General features: G+C 37.6%; 1 protein-coding gene across 1 annotated transcript in view; it reads right to left on the reverse strand.

Moving 5' to 3' along the window:
* Positions 1-12,765: 12,765 nt before the first annotated feature.
* FANCC (Fanconi anemia, complementation group C) overlaps positions 12,766-18,517 on the reverse strand; it is a 68,850-nt gene continuing 63,098 nt past the window's right edge. The window contains exons 12-14 of the mRNA XM_010075039.1: positions 17,873-18,044; positions 14,817-15,017; positions 12,766-12,915 (exon numbers count right to left, since the gene is read on the reverse strand). Of these exons, the coding sequence (XP_010073341.1) occupies positions 12,772-12,915; positions 14,817-15,017; positions 17,873-18,044 (517 nt within the window). The 3' untranslated portion in view covers positions 12,766-12,771. The remainder of the gene's footprint in view (positions 12,916-14,816; positions 15,018-17,872; positions 18,045-18,517) is intronic.

Consider the following 18,517-nt stretch of genomic DNA (forward strand, 5'->3'; position numbering starts at 1 on the left):
AAAAAAAAAAAAAAAAAAAAGACGTACCTTTTCTAAGAGCCTTTGGGAAATGTTGTTACTGTTTTCTCTCAAAACCCAGATTAGTATGTTATCATGTCCTGATGTTAAACACTAAACAGCCTAAGGTGGAAAAGCTACCTTAGTACTGTTTAGAGAACTGCTGGCTTAAGATGAGAAGGTATGTGGATATGTAGCACCTCACACAGTATTGGTCTGCTAACTGACCTCCAGCATTATTTTCAGAGTAACCTGCTAATAGGCAAGAGAATGTATTTGCACTGTGGATCTTCCTTGTCTTCTCCAAACCTTGTTGTGGTAGTTCTAGAAATCTAAAGAGATAATCGTTAACATTGTAACCACAGTTATGCTCTACCGGTAACCTAAAAAATAACTCCATTTGGAAAGCTGGGGTAATAAAGAATGCACAGGTACTCCTTTATTGTGACAGAGTAATAACTTTTACTGCTGTTTCCGTTGCAGGAAAGATCAGAGAGAAACTCTTTTAATATATCTCCTACTAAACCCCGATGGGACTAGGATTTCCTTGACCCACGACATCAAAGGAAGGATTATGTGACTGCTAAAACAATCAGCTGACAGAAACATTTACTTCTCAGTATTTATTTCTTCTAGAGGCTCACTGTAACCAAGAATGCATGCACACAAAGCAAACTACACACACACACACACACACACACTCACATTCCTGTGTCTTTTAGTTAATTCTTTAATACAAGAAATTTGTGGTTTATCCTTGCTCTGTGGTGATACAACCATTCCAGTTTGCAGATGCTAAGGACTCTTGATTTGAATTATTTTCTGCACTCCAGTAATTTGGACAACATTAGTAATCTCTGAAATTTGACGAAACTCTATTCTGTACTTAAAATTTTGGTTTTTAACTTCTGTGCCAAAATAAAAAGCCAATATAAAATCAGTGGGAGCTGGGGTGGGAGGAGGGAGGTTAACTGGAAGCTGAAATAATCTGTGAAAAGTGACCAGCCATCATCCTGGTGATGGGATGCAACTGAAGGAAAAAACAGAGATCAGCGTTCTCTCTCTGTCTTGTTTAGGTTAACTTTTGCCAGAAATGTCAGACCTTCCATTTCCTGAAAAAGCCTTCCATACCCCTGTGCTGCTCCTTTTGCACAGTGATATAGCAAGTGTAGCTCTTCCTTCCCAGGAATGTACTGCTCCACTGATCAGAAGACATCTTAATTGCTCCTTTCACAGAGTAAGAATTTAGAACACATAAGTTTGTGAACATATTTACTTTGTACACTATTGTTTTACATCAAATACTCTTGTAAAAATAAATGGCTTTTTTTCAAATATGTGTCTTCTTTCCATTGCACAGTGGTTCAATGCTAATTTACAAACTTAGGAAAAAGAATGACCCCATTTCTGCTTTTGCAGTAGGAGAGAAGCAGCTGAAAGTTGTTAGTTAATGGATATTAACAAGAAAAATTAAACATGGTAATTATTTTTTTAAAAGTTCTTGTGCTCAGAATCTAGAGTAAGAGCCTTTCTCAACAGTGACTTCAGTCCAAAGAGTACAGCTCCTCTTTACCTCACTACATTTTCTGACCTCCCCTTTTCTAGGCAGTGTCAATACCTGAATTATGGGACACTCAGCAACTTCTTTCAAATGCAGCAAGAGTTAGGAAATTGTCCAAGAACATGCTGAGATCCTGCAATGACTTCTAATGTAGTTACAGTCACAGCTATAGTTATTAAGGGACCCCATTCATAAAAGAGTTACGCTTCATTTCACTGTTTTTTTTTTTTTTTGCAAAGGCCAGCAAAGGAAAGCAGCTTGTTTTTTGCCTTTCCATTGTGTAAGGTAAAGAACCCAGAGCTGGATAAGGCTCTTGCACAAGACACCCAGAAATTAAATGTTGCAAGCCTGTTCATAGCCAGTACTGTTAAAACTACATGACAGATAAGACATTTGCAAGTTTCATAAAATTTTTGTTCTTTGTTCTTTCAAAACACTCAACTTTTTGTACCTTTTTAAAAAATATTGAGCACTGCAGTAGTTTATTTTGCTTGCTACAGCTGTTCCAGTCTGTCTCAGCTCTATTACTGTGAGCGTGAACTTGAACATTGATTTCCCTCACAACCTTGTGATCCATCATGCATTATAGCAACTGAGAAAATGAACATAAAATTAAACACTAACACCAAACAACCTAAAAACTGTCAAAGAAGTGGCAGCCCTGGCACTGTATCTGGGCTTGTTTGGCCCTTTGTTGCTAATCCAAGCATTGCTAAATGGAGTGAGACTCCAGATTAAGAAGGAAAGTAAAGGTGGCTTCAAATTGTTACTGTCACCATAACTCATCAGAAGTAAAAGACAACAGGAGACTCCTATATGTATTATATAGTAACTTAATTTACATGACATATGCCTTACCATTAGTTTAAAATCCTTCTGAATCATGTAAAAAGCTCTGGGAATGAACCATACAAAGTGTCATTTAATTATTTAGGTTTTTGATAGGCCCTATTGAAAGCTTAGCAGAAAAAACTGCAAAAAACCCAAACAATGTTTAGTTCTGTTCATTTTACTCAAGATTCTCTCAAGGTGGGTGTTTCCATATTAATTTTGTGAGAGGAGGAAGTTTGTAGAGCCTAATTATAGTAAATAAAAACAAACAACAACAACAAAAAAATCCATCTTCAAACTTACTGTAACTAAAAGAATTGCTGGAAGCGATGTTTTATCAAATGATACCTCTATCCAGACTTGACTGTCAACTAAAATCAAGTGAAACTGCGTATTTGTTGTTTAAGTGGTTTGTTCTTAAGTATAGTCAGGCATTTGGGGAAAGTGGCAGGAATGTTACAACTTTCAATCTCTGTTTGGAGGTGAAAACTAAGCCTTCAAGGCTAACATATATTTACATATCAATGTCTGTGGCTATGACAAGCACAGACATTCAGGGAGGTGTGTCCTTGCCCTACTTAGATATCATCCTACTTCTGTTTTATATATTTTGCTGGGTTTTTTCCTCCCATTCTTAATTCTGTCCTTTCCAAGCACAGTGGTAGTTTTACTCTGGATAGCACCGGAAGGCCTGATGCAGAAGGCTGGACTGTGGCCCACTTACTTCACTGGGACAGCAGCTGGTTAGGATCTCGCTGATTCTTTTCCAGATGTAGCTTTTAACTGGAAAAAATAATCGCAGATGAAGCTAGAACTGTATCTGTATAGTTAGGCAAGGATGACCATCTATTTTCCTGTGCCACTTGTTCAGAGTAAAGGCAGACCATAATGAAGAGGTGACCTAGGCAGGTCCCTCAACCCCTCAGAGCAGATGCATTCTTGGTCATATGCTGCCTGACACAAACACGGAGTAAAACATATGATTTTCCTAACAGCAGTTCCTCCGCTTTGTTTTCTGTCTTCAGCTTTGCTGGGAGGTGTTTGCAGCTGCTGCTGGCTCTGTGCTTTCTCCTTTAGGAGGGAATTAGCTGTACCCTGTTGCCTGTTCCTCACACATAAGCGAGAAGAAAAAAAGGTTGAGCCTGGAAATGACAGGTCTAGCCAGAAATGCATCCTGAGCAAGTAGGCAGCTTGAGGAAGAAAGTAAGACTCCAGGCATAAGGAGCCTATATGGATTTCTGACACATAAAAAGCACTATGAAAAAGGATATTACAAAAACAAAACAAAGAAGTTTTACAGAGCTAGCCCATGGCAGTGTATCATGCAGAGTACTGCAGCCAGCCAGTTTATCTCCACAGCTGATGAAAGTCTTGAGAACTGGTATTTCTATTACTGAGAATTTTAGCTGATTTGTTAAGAGTTTGCAGGTGCAAGCTCCTCTGCGTATGCAAGTATGCGGGAGGAAACCACAGCACCTTTGTAAGAATGAACAAGCATTTGTGTGCCATTATGTGTCAAAGTTTGGGGTTGATTCTTTCCATGCAGAAACTGGACTGGAAATACCTGGAAAACCCACAACTTTTGGGACTGGGTAACCCCCAGGCCCCTGCACTGCAGGCAGGTGGTAGCAGGTCCTGAGTGTCCAGCACCGCTGGTGCATGCCTGCAGCGACCCACCTGCCAGGGGCAATCCTACTGCACGGCCCTGCTGTCTGGGCTTTTGTGCCTGAAGAGGGAGGAATTTCCATGCCTTCACAGGTCTTTTCTTTCTGTACTCATGATTTAAGAGTCAGGAATACTTGTATATTAATTACCTAAGCATCTTCAAATTTTACATCTGTAAATTAATGGTATTTTCCTCTGAGCAAAGCACTCTCAATATAATAGTATGCTCCTATAGTGCGACAACATTTGACATAAATCCACCTGCTGAGCACAAAACGTCACTCTAATTCACTGCAAACCTTATTCCAGGACACTAATTCTTAATAGCTAAAAGTAAATTCGTATGTTTTGTGGTCTTTAAAAATTGTAAAATATCTAACTTTGTCCTACAATTTCCAGTATTCATGACTCAGGTTTGATGTCCTCTCTAACAGGCAAAGATTTTAACAGACATGTAAGTTGATTTCTGTTCTCGTTCCCAATAGTAGTCCAAAAAAAAAAAAAAAAATTAATTAGAAGAAAGGACAAGGTAGCAACCAAAAAGAGAAGCCTGACTCATTTAGAATTTCACCACAAGTGTACTGAGTTTAGGCACATATAAATACTGGAGTGAATGTATACACTAACATGGACATGTTCCCTTGTTTCTGTGGGCACAACATATTGGAAAAAGAGTTTTAAAAACTTACGTTGCTGGCAGGCTGATACTTTGTGCCAGTAACATATGCAGTGCAAAAAGATACTGAGACATTTGCACAGTGCTTGGGAGAAAGTGAATTTGTCCTTTTAAAATGTGAGTAAAACTGAGTGCATATTTTTTGCACAAAATTAAAGGCCTGATTCCCGCTGCTTATAGCTGCCAGAAGAACAGGCATTTGTTATAGCTGCAGTTCTGTAATGATTTGCTTCTTTCGTGATAATGTATGCCTCAGAAAACAAACCTGATTTTCAGCTGAGTGTTGGTTTGTATTAGCACAGTTCCCCAAGAGCAGTAGTGCCCACAGCAAAAGCCTGTTTTTGCTTTTCAGCCTCGTTGTAGAGATGCCGGCTCTGCTGTCCTCTTGCGTGCCTCTGGACAGCAGCTGGACATCACTGTAACCTTCAGTTAATGTAGCTCACTTTCAGTCACATCTGAAAAGTGCCGTTTCTCTGACTACGTCCATGCTTTTCCCCTAGGACTGCTGGGAGTGGAGTCTCAGCACTAGGGCTCTTTGCTGAATCTCACTCCAGGACATTTTATGCATGAGCCAATGGTCTCTGTTTTGCCACTAGCATCATCCTCAGCCATCTTGACCACACGTTACTAGATCTAAATAGGCTAGTTTGAGAAGCTGGTGTTTGGCACAATATTTCATTTCATCTTAAATCTGGAGAGGAAAGTGGTTATCATCTTCTACGCAGAAAAAAGTGTATTTTTTTTAGCCTCATGTTAACTTCATGTTGTTACATCACACTATCATCTAATGTTGTTCTTCAGCTGTTTTTATATTTGGTAGTAACACCTATCATGTGCTTTACAACCGTACCTCTTACTGTCAACTCTTGCAAATGCAACAAAACTAAAAATTAGTGTGTCGGTGCCATCTTATCCACTCTGCATCTATCTCTTGGTGTGCCTGAAACTTACTCATTTAACTGCCAAGAACGTCCATTTAAAATTTCATTGCAATTTATTCAATTTTATATCTGAAAAGTACTATTCCTTTTTCTTGTTCCCTAATGCAAAATGTAAGCCCTCTCCTCCCTCATTCTGCCTTTCACATGTGCCTTCCCTACCACCATGGCAGTTCATTTTGAACTCTTTTTCCCTTCAGTAATACAGCAATATTACTCTGCAATACTGCCATTATGATTTTGTCATTGCCACCATTTGTGCTGAAACTGCCCATCTGTCCCTAAACTTATCACTTCCTGTTCCTTTTAACTACAAGAAGGCTTTCTAATAAGCTCCCAGTTTTAGTTGAGGGAAAAATTTGTCCCTGTTTGCTTGAATACAAAAAAAAAAAAAATTGTCCGTTTGCCCGAATATAAAAAAAAAAAAAAGCAACTACATGACATCTTTTTTCTGTAGATGAATATTCAGGTGAATAATCACTCACAAAGTTGTCCATTTTATGCAAGAACAAGTAAGCCCAGCTACTGACATTTTATGGTTTCCACACACACCTTCTCCCTTCTCCCTAGCACTTGCCTCTCCTTTCTTCAGTCAAATGACAGGAATGAACCAGTTTCCCACATGACAGCTGGGAGGAAAGAGGGGGAATTAGATAGCAGTCATAGTAAGAAAACAGTAAAACCAAAGACTTATGTCTTAAGCTAGCAGATTCTTTTTTACCAGTATCACGTAATGCCAGCATCAGCTGTAGGACAGATGTGACACTGAAAAAAGCAATAGCTCTACACCATGGAATGAAGGTCAATGCTAAAAGTTGGTGTATTTTTAGCACTATAATTTATATTTTGGCATCAAGAGCACCCAGCACCAAAACCGCAAGTTTATAACAGGCAAAAACCCAAATCACCAAAATTATTCTTCTTTCCGTCTTGAAACACAGTGAGTACAGACTGGGGTTTCCGAAATGTTTTAGAGGTGGTGAGGACCCACTGCTCCCTGTGCAGTCAGGGAGAAGGAGGTCTGAAAAAAAAACCAGACCTAAACTGTCTTGCAGATTCACAAAAGAAAACTGAGTTGATAGGAAAATGGTGAAAGTGGCACCACAAAAGGATGTCACATGGCAGTCCTTTTCATATTTTCTTTAAATACATGTGGATTGCCAGACCCTGCAATACTTTCCAAAGAACTGTCCCAAAGCAGAGTTACTGTTTAAGTGGCATACCATTACTGGGCTTTACAAATGCCTGATTTTTGAAACAGGAGAAATCATGGATATAATACCAAACTCTCTATGACAATTAAGTTTGCCGAGTCTGAAGAAATCAGGTCGGGGAACAGCTGACTTAAGAGACTACTCTTAAACAGAAATATGTATGTGAAGGATCTCAGTAGAAAGAACAGATATTCAGCTCATATGTGGTTTTATATGCAAGTTCTTCAACTTAATTCTATGATGTTTGCATAACTTTAGGGTATTCCATCTTAAGAAAAATAAATTGACTGGATCTACCATTTGTACAGCCTGCCCACCCACAGAGAAGAGGTAAAAGAGGAAAAATCGTCTGTAGTTCAGCTGCTGGAAAGGCAGAACAGATCATCACAACAAAGTAAATCTTACTAAAAATAAACTAACTTTGCGGTTGTAAATTAACAGTAATCAACACTTTAAAACATGTGCTAGGGTAGTGCCTGGGAGCAGAGCTGGCATCACGCACACACACAGGGACATACAGGGGCTGACACTTATCTTCCCCTTCCCTGACAGGTACAATGAGTGACTTCCACCATTGCCTAACTTAGCCTAGCAAAAAAAACAGTTAGTTTTTGTTGCTTGATTCACTTTGTCCTAGAAACCCATTATGGATCATACCTACGTCCATCTTGGATCCTGGGCAGAAAGGGAGAGAGGTGGAAGAGAAGGAAAGGCAATGCTTCTGCCTGGAGGGTAACTGCACCTGAGAGTTCATTCTGCCAGTATGGCAAGGAGAAGCAGAACTGTTGAAAATAAATCAGGATCAGGAAAGCTATGATGAAAACTATCATCTGACAGCTATCATCTGAAACCTTTAAATCCCAACAGAATTATCTTTCCTAAATGAATGTTATAGCTTAATTGCAAGGCTTGGGCTTGACATTTGCTCAGCATCCTTTCCTGGGCCAGGTCAAGCAGGCCAGAGCAAGCAACCATAGCACTTCAGTCTGGCCCTAAAAGTATACACTGTACAGTGTATTGCTCAGCACTGGCCATTTGTGTTTTAATAAAGAAGCAACCCTACAAGAAAGGAAAATTGAACATAATAGTGGTTTTTTTTGCAATGGATTTGAAGAAGAAATTTAGTGGTCTATAGAAACAACATTGATTTTTGTTATGTCTCTAGAAAAGATAGTAATGATGCTGCCTGCTAGAAACTCAACAGATAATGCCTGAGTTCACAGAAACACATATCACTCATTTCCATCTTAAGGATTAATTCTGTGGCAAATTGCAATCTGTCCTCTTTGGTGGAATCTGATACTGGCTTTTCTGTCTCTATTCACAGACATCTTGAGCTGATATGGAAGCACAGCACAATCATAAGATTCAAAGCACTTAAACACTTGCTGGTAGTCTCTACAGGGAATTATAATACAGACAGGAAATTTGTACCTTCAGCTACCATTACAACTTAGTCTGGAATAAAAAAATTGAAGTCCTATCTTTAGACAACTTACACACAGTAGAAGTTACAGCATCATTAGTCAAAACAAAGAAAAGCTGCTTTCTCATACATGAAATATTAAGGGAACTTTTAACAGTAGCATGCAAATGACATATTACATGCACCTGTTTTGGGAGCCTCAAAATACACCCAGAAGCTGAGAAATAAAATCAAAAAAGAAAGTAGTGAATAAATTGTGTATACAGGCTGATTTGGCACATATGCATGGGAAATCTCAAAGACAGTGTAATTCAGAATGTGGATAATGAATTGTAACTGTTCATTATGTTCAGTATGTAAAAATGGGATCTTTTCAAAATGGCAACATGCATCTGGAAAAGTTCATGGGCCTAATGGATATTTTTATTCCAAAGAATAGAAAAGAGAGGTCATTGTTCCTGAGGGGCTGCTTTTTAATGAAATGTGTCTATCATCTTACATAATACAGAAGAGTTACGAAACGTGCTTTCAAAGTAGCAAGATTTGTTACGAATGGGAAGTTACTTAAAAGTACAGACTTATTAAAGACATAGTATTGCTGGATTTTTTTCTGCTACTTGTTGGTGTTCAGGTTAACTGTCTTATATGGAATTGTTATTTCCTAATCCTAGCCGTACTACAATTAAATTGAAAATAAAAATCATGGATAGATTTCTGCAACTGAGTTTCAACATGGTGGGTTTTTTCTTCCTTCTCACCCTCTCTCCCTTGACACACATGCAAGAATATAAAATGCAAACTAAGGCACAATCCATGTCTATGAACTATATTGCTACAACTCAGCTTCAGCCAGCTGACATTTCAAATTTTTGTTTCAGTGGTTGATGGCAAGCCAGTGCCTATCCCTCGCTGCCTCCTGGCTGCTAAAAGGACCCAGTCACTATAAGTATACTTAAGCCATCAAAAGGGACTCATGAGGTTTATTCCTTTCGAGCTGCCAGACAGCTGGTTAAAGGAAGATGGCCAATGCAAGCAAGGGAAACTCCTTTCTGGCATTCACTAGCAAACAGACCACCTAATAGCAAATTCCCAGAATAAGCTACTCTCTGCTAAGGTAGCAAATGAAACGGCTAGCATATCTTTTAAATACAGGCAAGCATTTAAGGAAAAATTGTAGAACAAGTAAGAAAAAATTGCCAGAGGTGGACTTAAAGAGGCCCACATGTGGATGCTGCTAATTCAGCTACAGTGTACAACTTTATGGTGTTGCCCAGCAAAACATGCTTGATTGCATACCAAAGCCATTGTGGACTATATGAAAAGTATAAAAACATGGATTAAAAAAACATGCTCAGTGCTGTGGTGGAGGACTCCTCCCATAACTTTCCAGGTTTTTGATATTTCAAACTTGGGTCTAGTAGAAAGTTGCACTTCAGTGTCAGAATTTCTCACCTTCCTACACCCTTCTTATATTAAAAAAAAAAAAAAGTATTTTAGTTAGCATAACATTATTCACTCACATAGAACATTAGCATTTTATTCTTTCATTGCATAATACAGCAAAAAAATGGAGTAAACCTGTTTTGGTAGTGTTGGTTTAATAATTGCAATACCTGGTGACATACCTGTTCATACCATACCTCACAAAATAAAATGTATTCTGCTTTGTATATGCACTGTACTAAGATCTTGGTTGAATGAAAGCCATGAAAATGGCTTTTTTTTTTTTTTTCTGAAGAAAATCAACAGAAACCACATAGCTCAATGCTGGAAAGCACGCAGAATTCAAAAAGCTGTAACTTGGCAGTCTGAGGCTGTAAAGAAGCAGCATCAACAAACAAGTAAAATTTACTGTTTGTAGTCTTATTCAAAATAACTCATTGAAGCAGAAAAAGTTTGAAAAGCTCTCTATGTTCACTATAATATCCAGGATTAGGGTGTGTGCTGACACGGAGATTGGAGGGAAGGGAACACACTACTTGAAGCCTGGTTTCAGGACTTGTTGGCTGGTTCTGCATAGAAGTACAGCCCTGAAGACTCCAAAGAACTTTTCCAGAAAGCACCAGTTACAGAGGAGAAGATGCACATTAGATGTATAATGCGGGAGCCACCATATGAGAAATCTTCCATTACTGATATCTACCAAATCACACTGTTGCCTTCCACTAGCAAACTAACAAAATAGCTTCAACATGCCACAAAATCATGGTTTATATCAAAGTTACATCATAATTCAAGCACTGTGAAAGAGCAAGGAAAAAGAAATACCAAAGATTTATAACAGCTATGCTAAATAAACCAAAAAGAACACCAGTACAAATGTATCTTTTTCAAGTTACAGATAACATCAATTAGGTCTCTTCCTTATAGACCCCTGAAATAAGCAAACCTCCTTGTAATATTTAAATCATGAAGTATATCTTAAGAAGCCAAAACCAGGAAAACAACAATGTACCAATTCACTACTAATTGTTTTTTCTGCCTTTACTGCACATTTCCTTCCAGCTTGAACTGACTTACCACTATTTAACAGGATATTGATTTTGTCTAAGAAAGTTAGAAGAATTTTCATGTGCTTTTTTTGGTGGAAAAAAAAAGTGACTGCACTGTGAAAGGGTGGTTACAAATTCATCTCCAGCAACTGTAATACACATGTGAATATCATACCCATATCATTCACCTAACAAATCTGCAAGAATCCTATATTGCAACTCTTGCCAATCCTTCTTTTAAGTAGTTAAAATTGCATCTAGTTGTAATATGGAGAGGACAACCAAAGAAGCTCATATCCAACAACTGGATTAGAAATTAAAGAAAAAAAAAATCTGTCTTCCTTTGGAGACAAATTTTGGATTATTTATTATTCTAGGTAGAGCACTCCACACGTGTGCCTACTAGACAAATACCTCAGAGTTTGTGATCAACAAATAATCAAGTTTAATCTCATGCTTTTCAGGTATGATATTCAGGGAACAGAAAATTGGGTTGCTTGATTTTGCTTTTTTAGATATGCGTGGCTACCAACAACTCAAAAATCGCAACATCTCTCTTTCTGATTTTTCATTCAGAAATATTTTTAATCCAAGAAGAGAAAAGAAAACCTTTCTTCACAGACATATATTATGTATTTACTATTTCTTTATATGCGGGAATCAAATATTGCAAACATAAACAAACTGACTGAGAGGACATCTGACTTCTATAATTTGGTCTGATATGACTCACTGGGAACAAAACTGTAAGAAATTAGTCAACAGTATTACAGAAAATATCCTTCCACTTCTTACAGCCAAGGGACACTGAGTACATTGTTTTCCTTCTCCCTTGCTCAAAAACAAATGGTACATTCAAAAGCTGTTTTAATTTAAGATACATGCCTCTGATTTTATATGCAAGAATAGTATTCCAAGTAGCATCTTTGAACACAGTGCAAGTGTTGACATTAAAGCTAGATAATATATGACAACAAATTACTAAAAAGAGTTAAGATCATCTTAATATCATACTATGCTCCATGCTTATTTTTCTAGTTAAGCTAGAAACAGGTTCACAAAACCTCTTGGGATAAATGCTTTCCTAAGGGTAAAACAGGAAGCCATTGCTCTTTGTCCATGCTCTTTGCATAAGATAAAAAACCTAAATGAAGCAAGCGTACTACCTCTGAACACAAAAAAAGGAAGGAGATGAGTTGCAACCATATGACCTCAAACGAGAAAGTTTCCTGTTGTGCTTGCCCTGTTTTACCTGAATGAAAAAAAAATTTCTTAAATGAATAAACAATAGCATCACTCATGACACACTGAAAATAGGCTGTACTGCAAGCAACATTCTACCTGCAGTATCTGTTGACAGTACTATCAGCATAGTACTTTGCAGAGAATACTGTCCTGTGAAAGCTGCAGTAGTGAAAAAAAAAATAGCAAATCAGAGGACTTTCATTTTGGAAACATTTTCAAAAGGAATAAAAGTTCAGGAAACATTGTTGATTTCCTGAGAACATAGAGTGCATTCACCATGAACCACTAACTCTCACTTGAGATCATTGTTAGTTTCATAAAAGCAGAATTACAGAACAAAACATTTTAGGAACAACTTACTAACCTAGCAATTGGATACGATTTTCTAATAAAACCATGTGTAATTTGGGAGAAAAACTCATCCTCAGCCAGATAAACAACAAGGAGATGACTGAACTGCTTTAAATGATGTGGGTCTCTTGTTAAAGAAGATGCTCAGAAGAAAATACTCAACCATCTTTAATATTTACTGTTATGTTCTAAAAGGTTCACATTACCAAACAAATGATTATTTTCAAATATATATGAAGGAATACAAAATTGCAGGATATGCTTAAGTAGATATTTTGCTTCCCTTGGTAACCTGTGGTGCAAGACATTAATGAAACTCTGACACCTGGATAAAGATCTGATTTGTTTGGTTGATAAATATATGACATTAAAAATCTAAACTTTCAATGTCAGTTTTTGAAGAATTTCATTCAGCAGCTTCACAGTCCTTTGGCTTCCACCTCCATTATGGCTAATTCTGTATGCAGTACGGATTAGAAGGCTGCGAACTTCTTTGCTTGTATCAGTTGTCTCATTAATCTGAAGGGAAACAGAGAAGATGGGAAATAATGCAATTATGTTGCTAAGTACTAAGAATTCTCCCTTAATATTTGCAACAAAACTACAGATTTGTCCCTCACCACTAAATTCGTGAGATGCTCTAAGTTCAAAAGCAACTTCTGCCCAAGACCTCTCTATTCATACATCTTAGTGGAACTTAAGTCAAACAAATCAAGAGGTCAAATAGTTTTCAGGAAGGAAGGAAAGGAAGGAAAGGAAGGAAAGGAAGGAAAGGAACACAAATGGACAGACAGCGTAGTGATTTAGAAGTCATCTCCTTAGAAAACAACTAAAAGCACATGAAGTTTTAGGTTTTGTGTTTGAATTGACAATTCAATTCTATAAAGCTTTCAAAAGTTAAAATAAATCCCTCCCCCAAAAGATGAAAAAGTACCAGGAAAAGACCCTGAATTCCAATTTTTAAACATCAGGAGGGACTTTATTCCATGTTATCTGCTGTGTTAATCCCAAAGTTTATGTTAACCAAAACCATGGCCAAACTTCCCAGTTTGGTTCCAGAGCCTTTCACACATTGTCTTCAGGCCTTTTTCCAATCACATGGAGAGTCTAGCTACCTAGCTACGTATTAATGATTACACAGATATAGTCATAATTACTCAGACCGACTTACTCTGGCCTGCAACAGCCCATGGCCACCCTGCACTGGGGAATACCCAGTTTTGAAAGTTAGTTATGTTGCTTTTCTAAAGAAACAAGAAATTGTCTTTGGTCTTCCTGAAGACATTTAAAGCCGCAGACTGGTGTGTTGCAGCATCATTCTTCAAAAGAGAAATACTAAAACCAGCAGACTGCAAAAATACATACAACCCCCCTATGTTTATCATTACATTCTTATACTAAGAAGAAATTGATCATTTGTTAATTCACACCTAAAATGCTAGAAATATCTTAGCCCAACTTAAAGAGAAAAATGTTATGTCAGTTTAGCCAGCCAGAAGAAAAAAACACCAAAATAGGTTTCCAGTTCCCTGTGTCATAAAATCAGACTTCTTATATGTGCCATACAGCCTATACAGACGGAAGAGCACACTGCTGCTGAAAGGGAAAAACTGCAAAAGTACTAAAACCATACACTAGCCCTAGACCTGCTAGCATAGGAGGCTTGTAATTCTTAAAAATGGCTTTACAGTTAGAGAGGAATAAATCCCTAATTTCACACTGAGATAGCACTATTTATCTTGACAGACAAAAACACATTAAACTTTTTGCAACAATATGCCTGAAGGCTCTGATCAACAATAGCAATATCTTGTGGCACGCTTCCAACATTTTACTTTTCTTCTTTTCAGCTTCTTTCACACACCAAGTGACACACTCTCTGGTCTTCTTTTTTTCTCTTAGTTATTACACAAAATTATTACATTTTCCTCTCTGGCTTTCTAAGGCACCAAGCTTCTGCCTCATCAATGTTAATACTTAGTAACTAGCTGTTTTACATAAAGGAAAACAATGAGAAGACAGTTCCATCATCTCTGCAGAAGCCGAATAATTAAAGGAATGATTTATAACAGGGATAAGCAAAATGTTTGCACATGCTATCTATGTCAGGTGTAAATGAACTGTAGGTATCCCTTAACTATAAACTACTACTCCAACTATTTCTGTAGCTGTATAGTCAGGACAGCAACCTTTTCTGTTAGATCTTGTCAAGAAGTGCTAAGAAGGAAAGTATTTTGACTGTAGCTAAAATAGATATGCAGCAGGTTAGGTATAGTTGCTCTAATCACGATCTTCTTATTTCTCTGTTAGGTATTTTCTTCTTTAAGAGGTAGGTTCTTAAATCCAAAATAGTAAAAAAAAACAAACAAACAAAAAAAAAAAACAATTACTTGAATTGGGCAAAGGGAAGAAACACTTACGTGATAAATAAATTCCTGGGCAATCATATGTCCACCAGAAGAAAAGAGCAAAAAGTTGGTAAGAAGATGTGTTATAAGATGCTGATTACAACACTGTTCTATATCTGTTATACTGGGTACAGCAGCCTCCAGCTCTTTGACAGAAAGCACTGTACAGTTGAAGAGCATCATTAGATGACTGTAGACTGCTTGAGCTTCTACCTGTAGGAAACAATTCCAAAGGATGCAGGATCAGAGAAAATGTCATACCTATGGTATTTTTCCTTTGGATTTGTTCACTAACAGGAAACTGAATCCTTGGCAGAAAATACCCAAATGTGAAAAGAGTTTGTGTTTAAACATCAGGGAGACCAGGGAAGGAAGGGCTGTACACATGTCTTTTGTACTGATTCACAGACACAGAGGTGGACAGAATGGATTTTGTAACTTTCTTTGGTCTTGCAAACTAAGCAGGCAGGGCATCAAGCCAGGATTTGACCTTTATTAATAATAAAAGGAAATGGAGACAATCCCTCAGCAGAACACGGTCAGATTTTTGCATTGTGGGAAAAAGGAACAGAGGCTCCTCAAGGGCTCATTTCACTATTGCTGCTACTAATCAATTAAATCCCCATCCAACCTGACCTTGGCTGATAAAATGTTCTGCTAAGAATGCAGTTTTTGCCTTCTTCCTGTGTTGTTTGCAACTTATGGTTCTACCTTTTGAGTTAGCCAATAAAAACTAATTTTTACTGGGAGTAGAAAACAGAAGATTTTGGCACCTACACAGTGGAAAAAGAACTATAAGCAACTATTGCAAAAAATCCTAACAATAATTCTGTTCACTATATTAAAAATAAACCAAACAAACTGGTAGAAGAAACCCAAATGAGTAAGCACAGGAACAATGGAAAAATATACCACTGGAGACCCAAAGACACCTGTTTCTCGACCGTGTTCATTAGGACAATTTGTTTTGGTCATTTACCTGACCTTGCTCTTATCCCTGTGCTACTAACAATTCCACATAAAATAGTCTGAAAAACCTGCTATTCTTGAATAATGTCCACAATTATATGTGCGGCAACAAATGATGCCAGAACCTAAAGAAAGGCAACTGGAATTCTTCAAGATTCTTTATCCCTCTGCGCATCCTGTTGTTGGTGTGCCTCCATCCCACATGCCAAAGACTGGGGACGGATAGCAGCAGGCTGTGTTCCATAAGCTTGTGTACCCTAGAAGACATATTCTCAGTGCCTAAAATTACCATGACCAACCTCCAAGCTTTATTCCTTCAGCGTTTCATAGTCTAAAGGTAAGAAAGGACTCCAACAAATGAATAAATATTGACCAGCAGAATATTCAGTTCCTGCACACAGGAGTGAAGTCTACGGAACAGCAAAAGTAGTCTTTTTCTTCTTTAAATAATCTTAACCCTGTGTATTCCACTCTTGCTAATATATAAGCTGCTACCTAAAATAAGTAGCAGGAAGACAAAATCTTAGGTGATGAGTGCATGCCTTTCCACACAAATATATGGTGAATAAAGAGTCCTCCATCTTGGCTTGACATCTACCAAAGTTCCCATCCCATCTTAATCCTTAACTGGTGAAAGGTGCAAGGGTTGAGGAGGAAACCACTGCATTTGAAAGAGCCAAGAGCTAACCTGCCAAAGGACAAATTAAAAGAAAAAGCAAATATCTAACTAGAGGCAGAAGCCTTGCATGAACTGTGGGAAAGCTTCTGAAGTAGCCTGACCTACGGGGGGGGGAAGTCTTACTTGAAGTAACTACAGAAAAGAATCATAATAAACTGAAATATTAGACCTCTGGGAACAGATGAGTAGCTGTGGGCTGTCAGTGGAAAAGCTTTTTTCTCACTGAAGTTTGTCATACATTATGACAGAATAACAAACTGATAGAATAGGGGACACATAGGGAGATGAATTTACACATGGAACAATGTGATTTTATTCTGTGGTGCTCGAGTTAGAACAATGTTCCATACACAGATCTGCACTTATAGTCCTTCAGTTCCATTCACTCATTTTTATTGGTTGTGTATTGCCTTCTTTCACAAAACTGCATTCTAAAACCAACCCTGGTTTCTTTACTTCACTGTAGCTCTAATGCTACTCTGCTCAGCCAACATCCCACCTCCTCTCCTAGATTATAAGAAATTAAAGGGAAAAAAAATTAAAAGCAGTCAGGATGTGAGCTTGTGTTTGTAGTGCCATGTAGGTGGCGGGAGGGGAGGGAAGGAAATAACAGAACACACTGATGTACATGGACCATTAGATATGAAATTAAAGCATGATGTTTTAATAGCATCGTACACTGAGATGCATTTTTAAATCAAACAGAATCCATTTTTGAATTAAGGAAAACTAGAGATGCTATAGACAGATTTTGAATCTGGGCTTTGTAGATCAGATTGCTTGGGCTAGTTCAAACTTGTGTAACAGGTCTAAATTAAAGGCTTTCATGTATTTGCATGCATACACAGACACATGGCACTCTTCATGCAGCAGTGTGTGCGGTTAGAACATTGCTTCCTTCTGTTAGAAACCTACCATGTGGGAATATAGCATACTTGTTACAATCTCATACATGCCAAAAATCAGTAAAGATACATAAGAGAAATCAGAATAGATTCAGGGCTGTGTCTGATAAGTGTCTTTACTGCTGCGACTGCTGTTGTGATTCTGTTTCCTTCTCAGAAGATGCCATAACACAGAAATACTGAATTCTGCCACACAGTGATTTAAAAAATACCATTCCTAGAGCAGTTTTACTTGTGATTAAAAACACATGTTATCTCAAAGAAAGTCAAGAAGGTGTAACCTATATAGTATATGATAAAGAGGAAAAATGTTTTCTAAATGTCACCAAGAAAATCCACAAAAATTATCTTTCAGCTTCTCCATTGCACCACGATTCCCAGGAGACTTTGTAAAGCCAAAACCTTTTCTACTGTAGACGTTTCATTTTTCTGTTGTGCACTATTTGCTTTATAGGAATAAGAGATAAGCAGACTATTGACTGCTTACTGCTGCTTACTGTCGCTACATTACTCACCATTGTTTGAGTCCTCTGCTGAGTTTCATTCTGAGGACAGTAGTAAAATGCTAGTAGCCACAGCAAAGCATCTGGTTCTACAGCAGCCTTCAGTAATTGTTCTGCAGCAATATCCAGCCATTCTCCAAAACGAGCAACCAAAAACCAGATTTCAAAAAGGTCAGTAAGAGAACTGGAAAATAATAAAGACACAATTAAGTACTTGTTATTTAACTTTAAGATTAATATTAACTGCTGGCATGAAAATAAAAATTGTTAAACTACTCTTCAACAGATAATGCCTTACCTGCAAAGCATAAAGCCATGTACTACTCTATTATCTGCAGTCACGGTTAAATGAGACATATCTAGTGCTACTAACAGATGAACTTTGTCAGTAGAACGGACTATCCAGAACACCAGTTTCTAATAACCTGTGACGAAATACTATGTATTAAAATATACATAATAAAATTAAGCCTTATCATTTATACTCTCCAGTTGAAGGATTTTCAAAACTTTAAATCATATCTCAAGTGTTGTATTCTAATTCATGGGGAATTACATTTAGGTGGACTACGTATAAAGTTTTTAAGGATATTCAACTCCTGATTCTTAAAATTCAGGTTGACTTTAATGAGAATTTTGAAGGTATTTACAACTGGG

This window comes from Pterocles gutturalis, unplaced genomic scaffold, assembly GCF_000699245.1.
Source record: "Pterocles gutturalis isolate BGI_N339 unplaced genomic scaffold, ASM69924v1 scaffold4892, whole genome shotgun sequence".
In the NCBI taxonomy this organism is placed as follows: Eukaryota; Metazoa; Chordata; class Aves; order Pterocliformes; family Pteroclidae; genus Pterocles; species Pterocles gutturalis.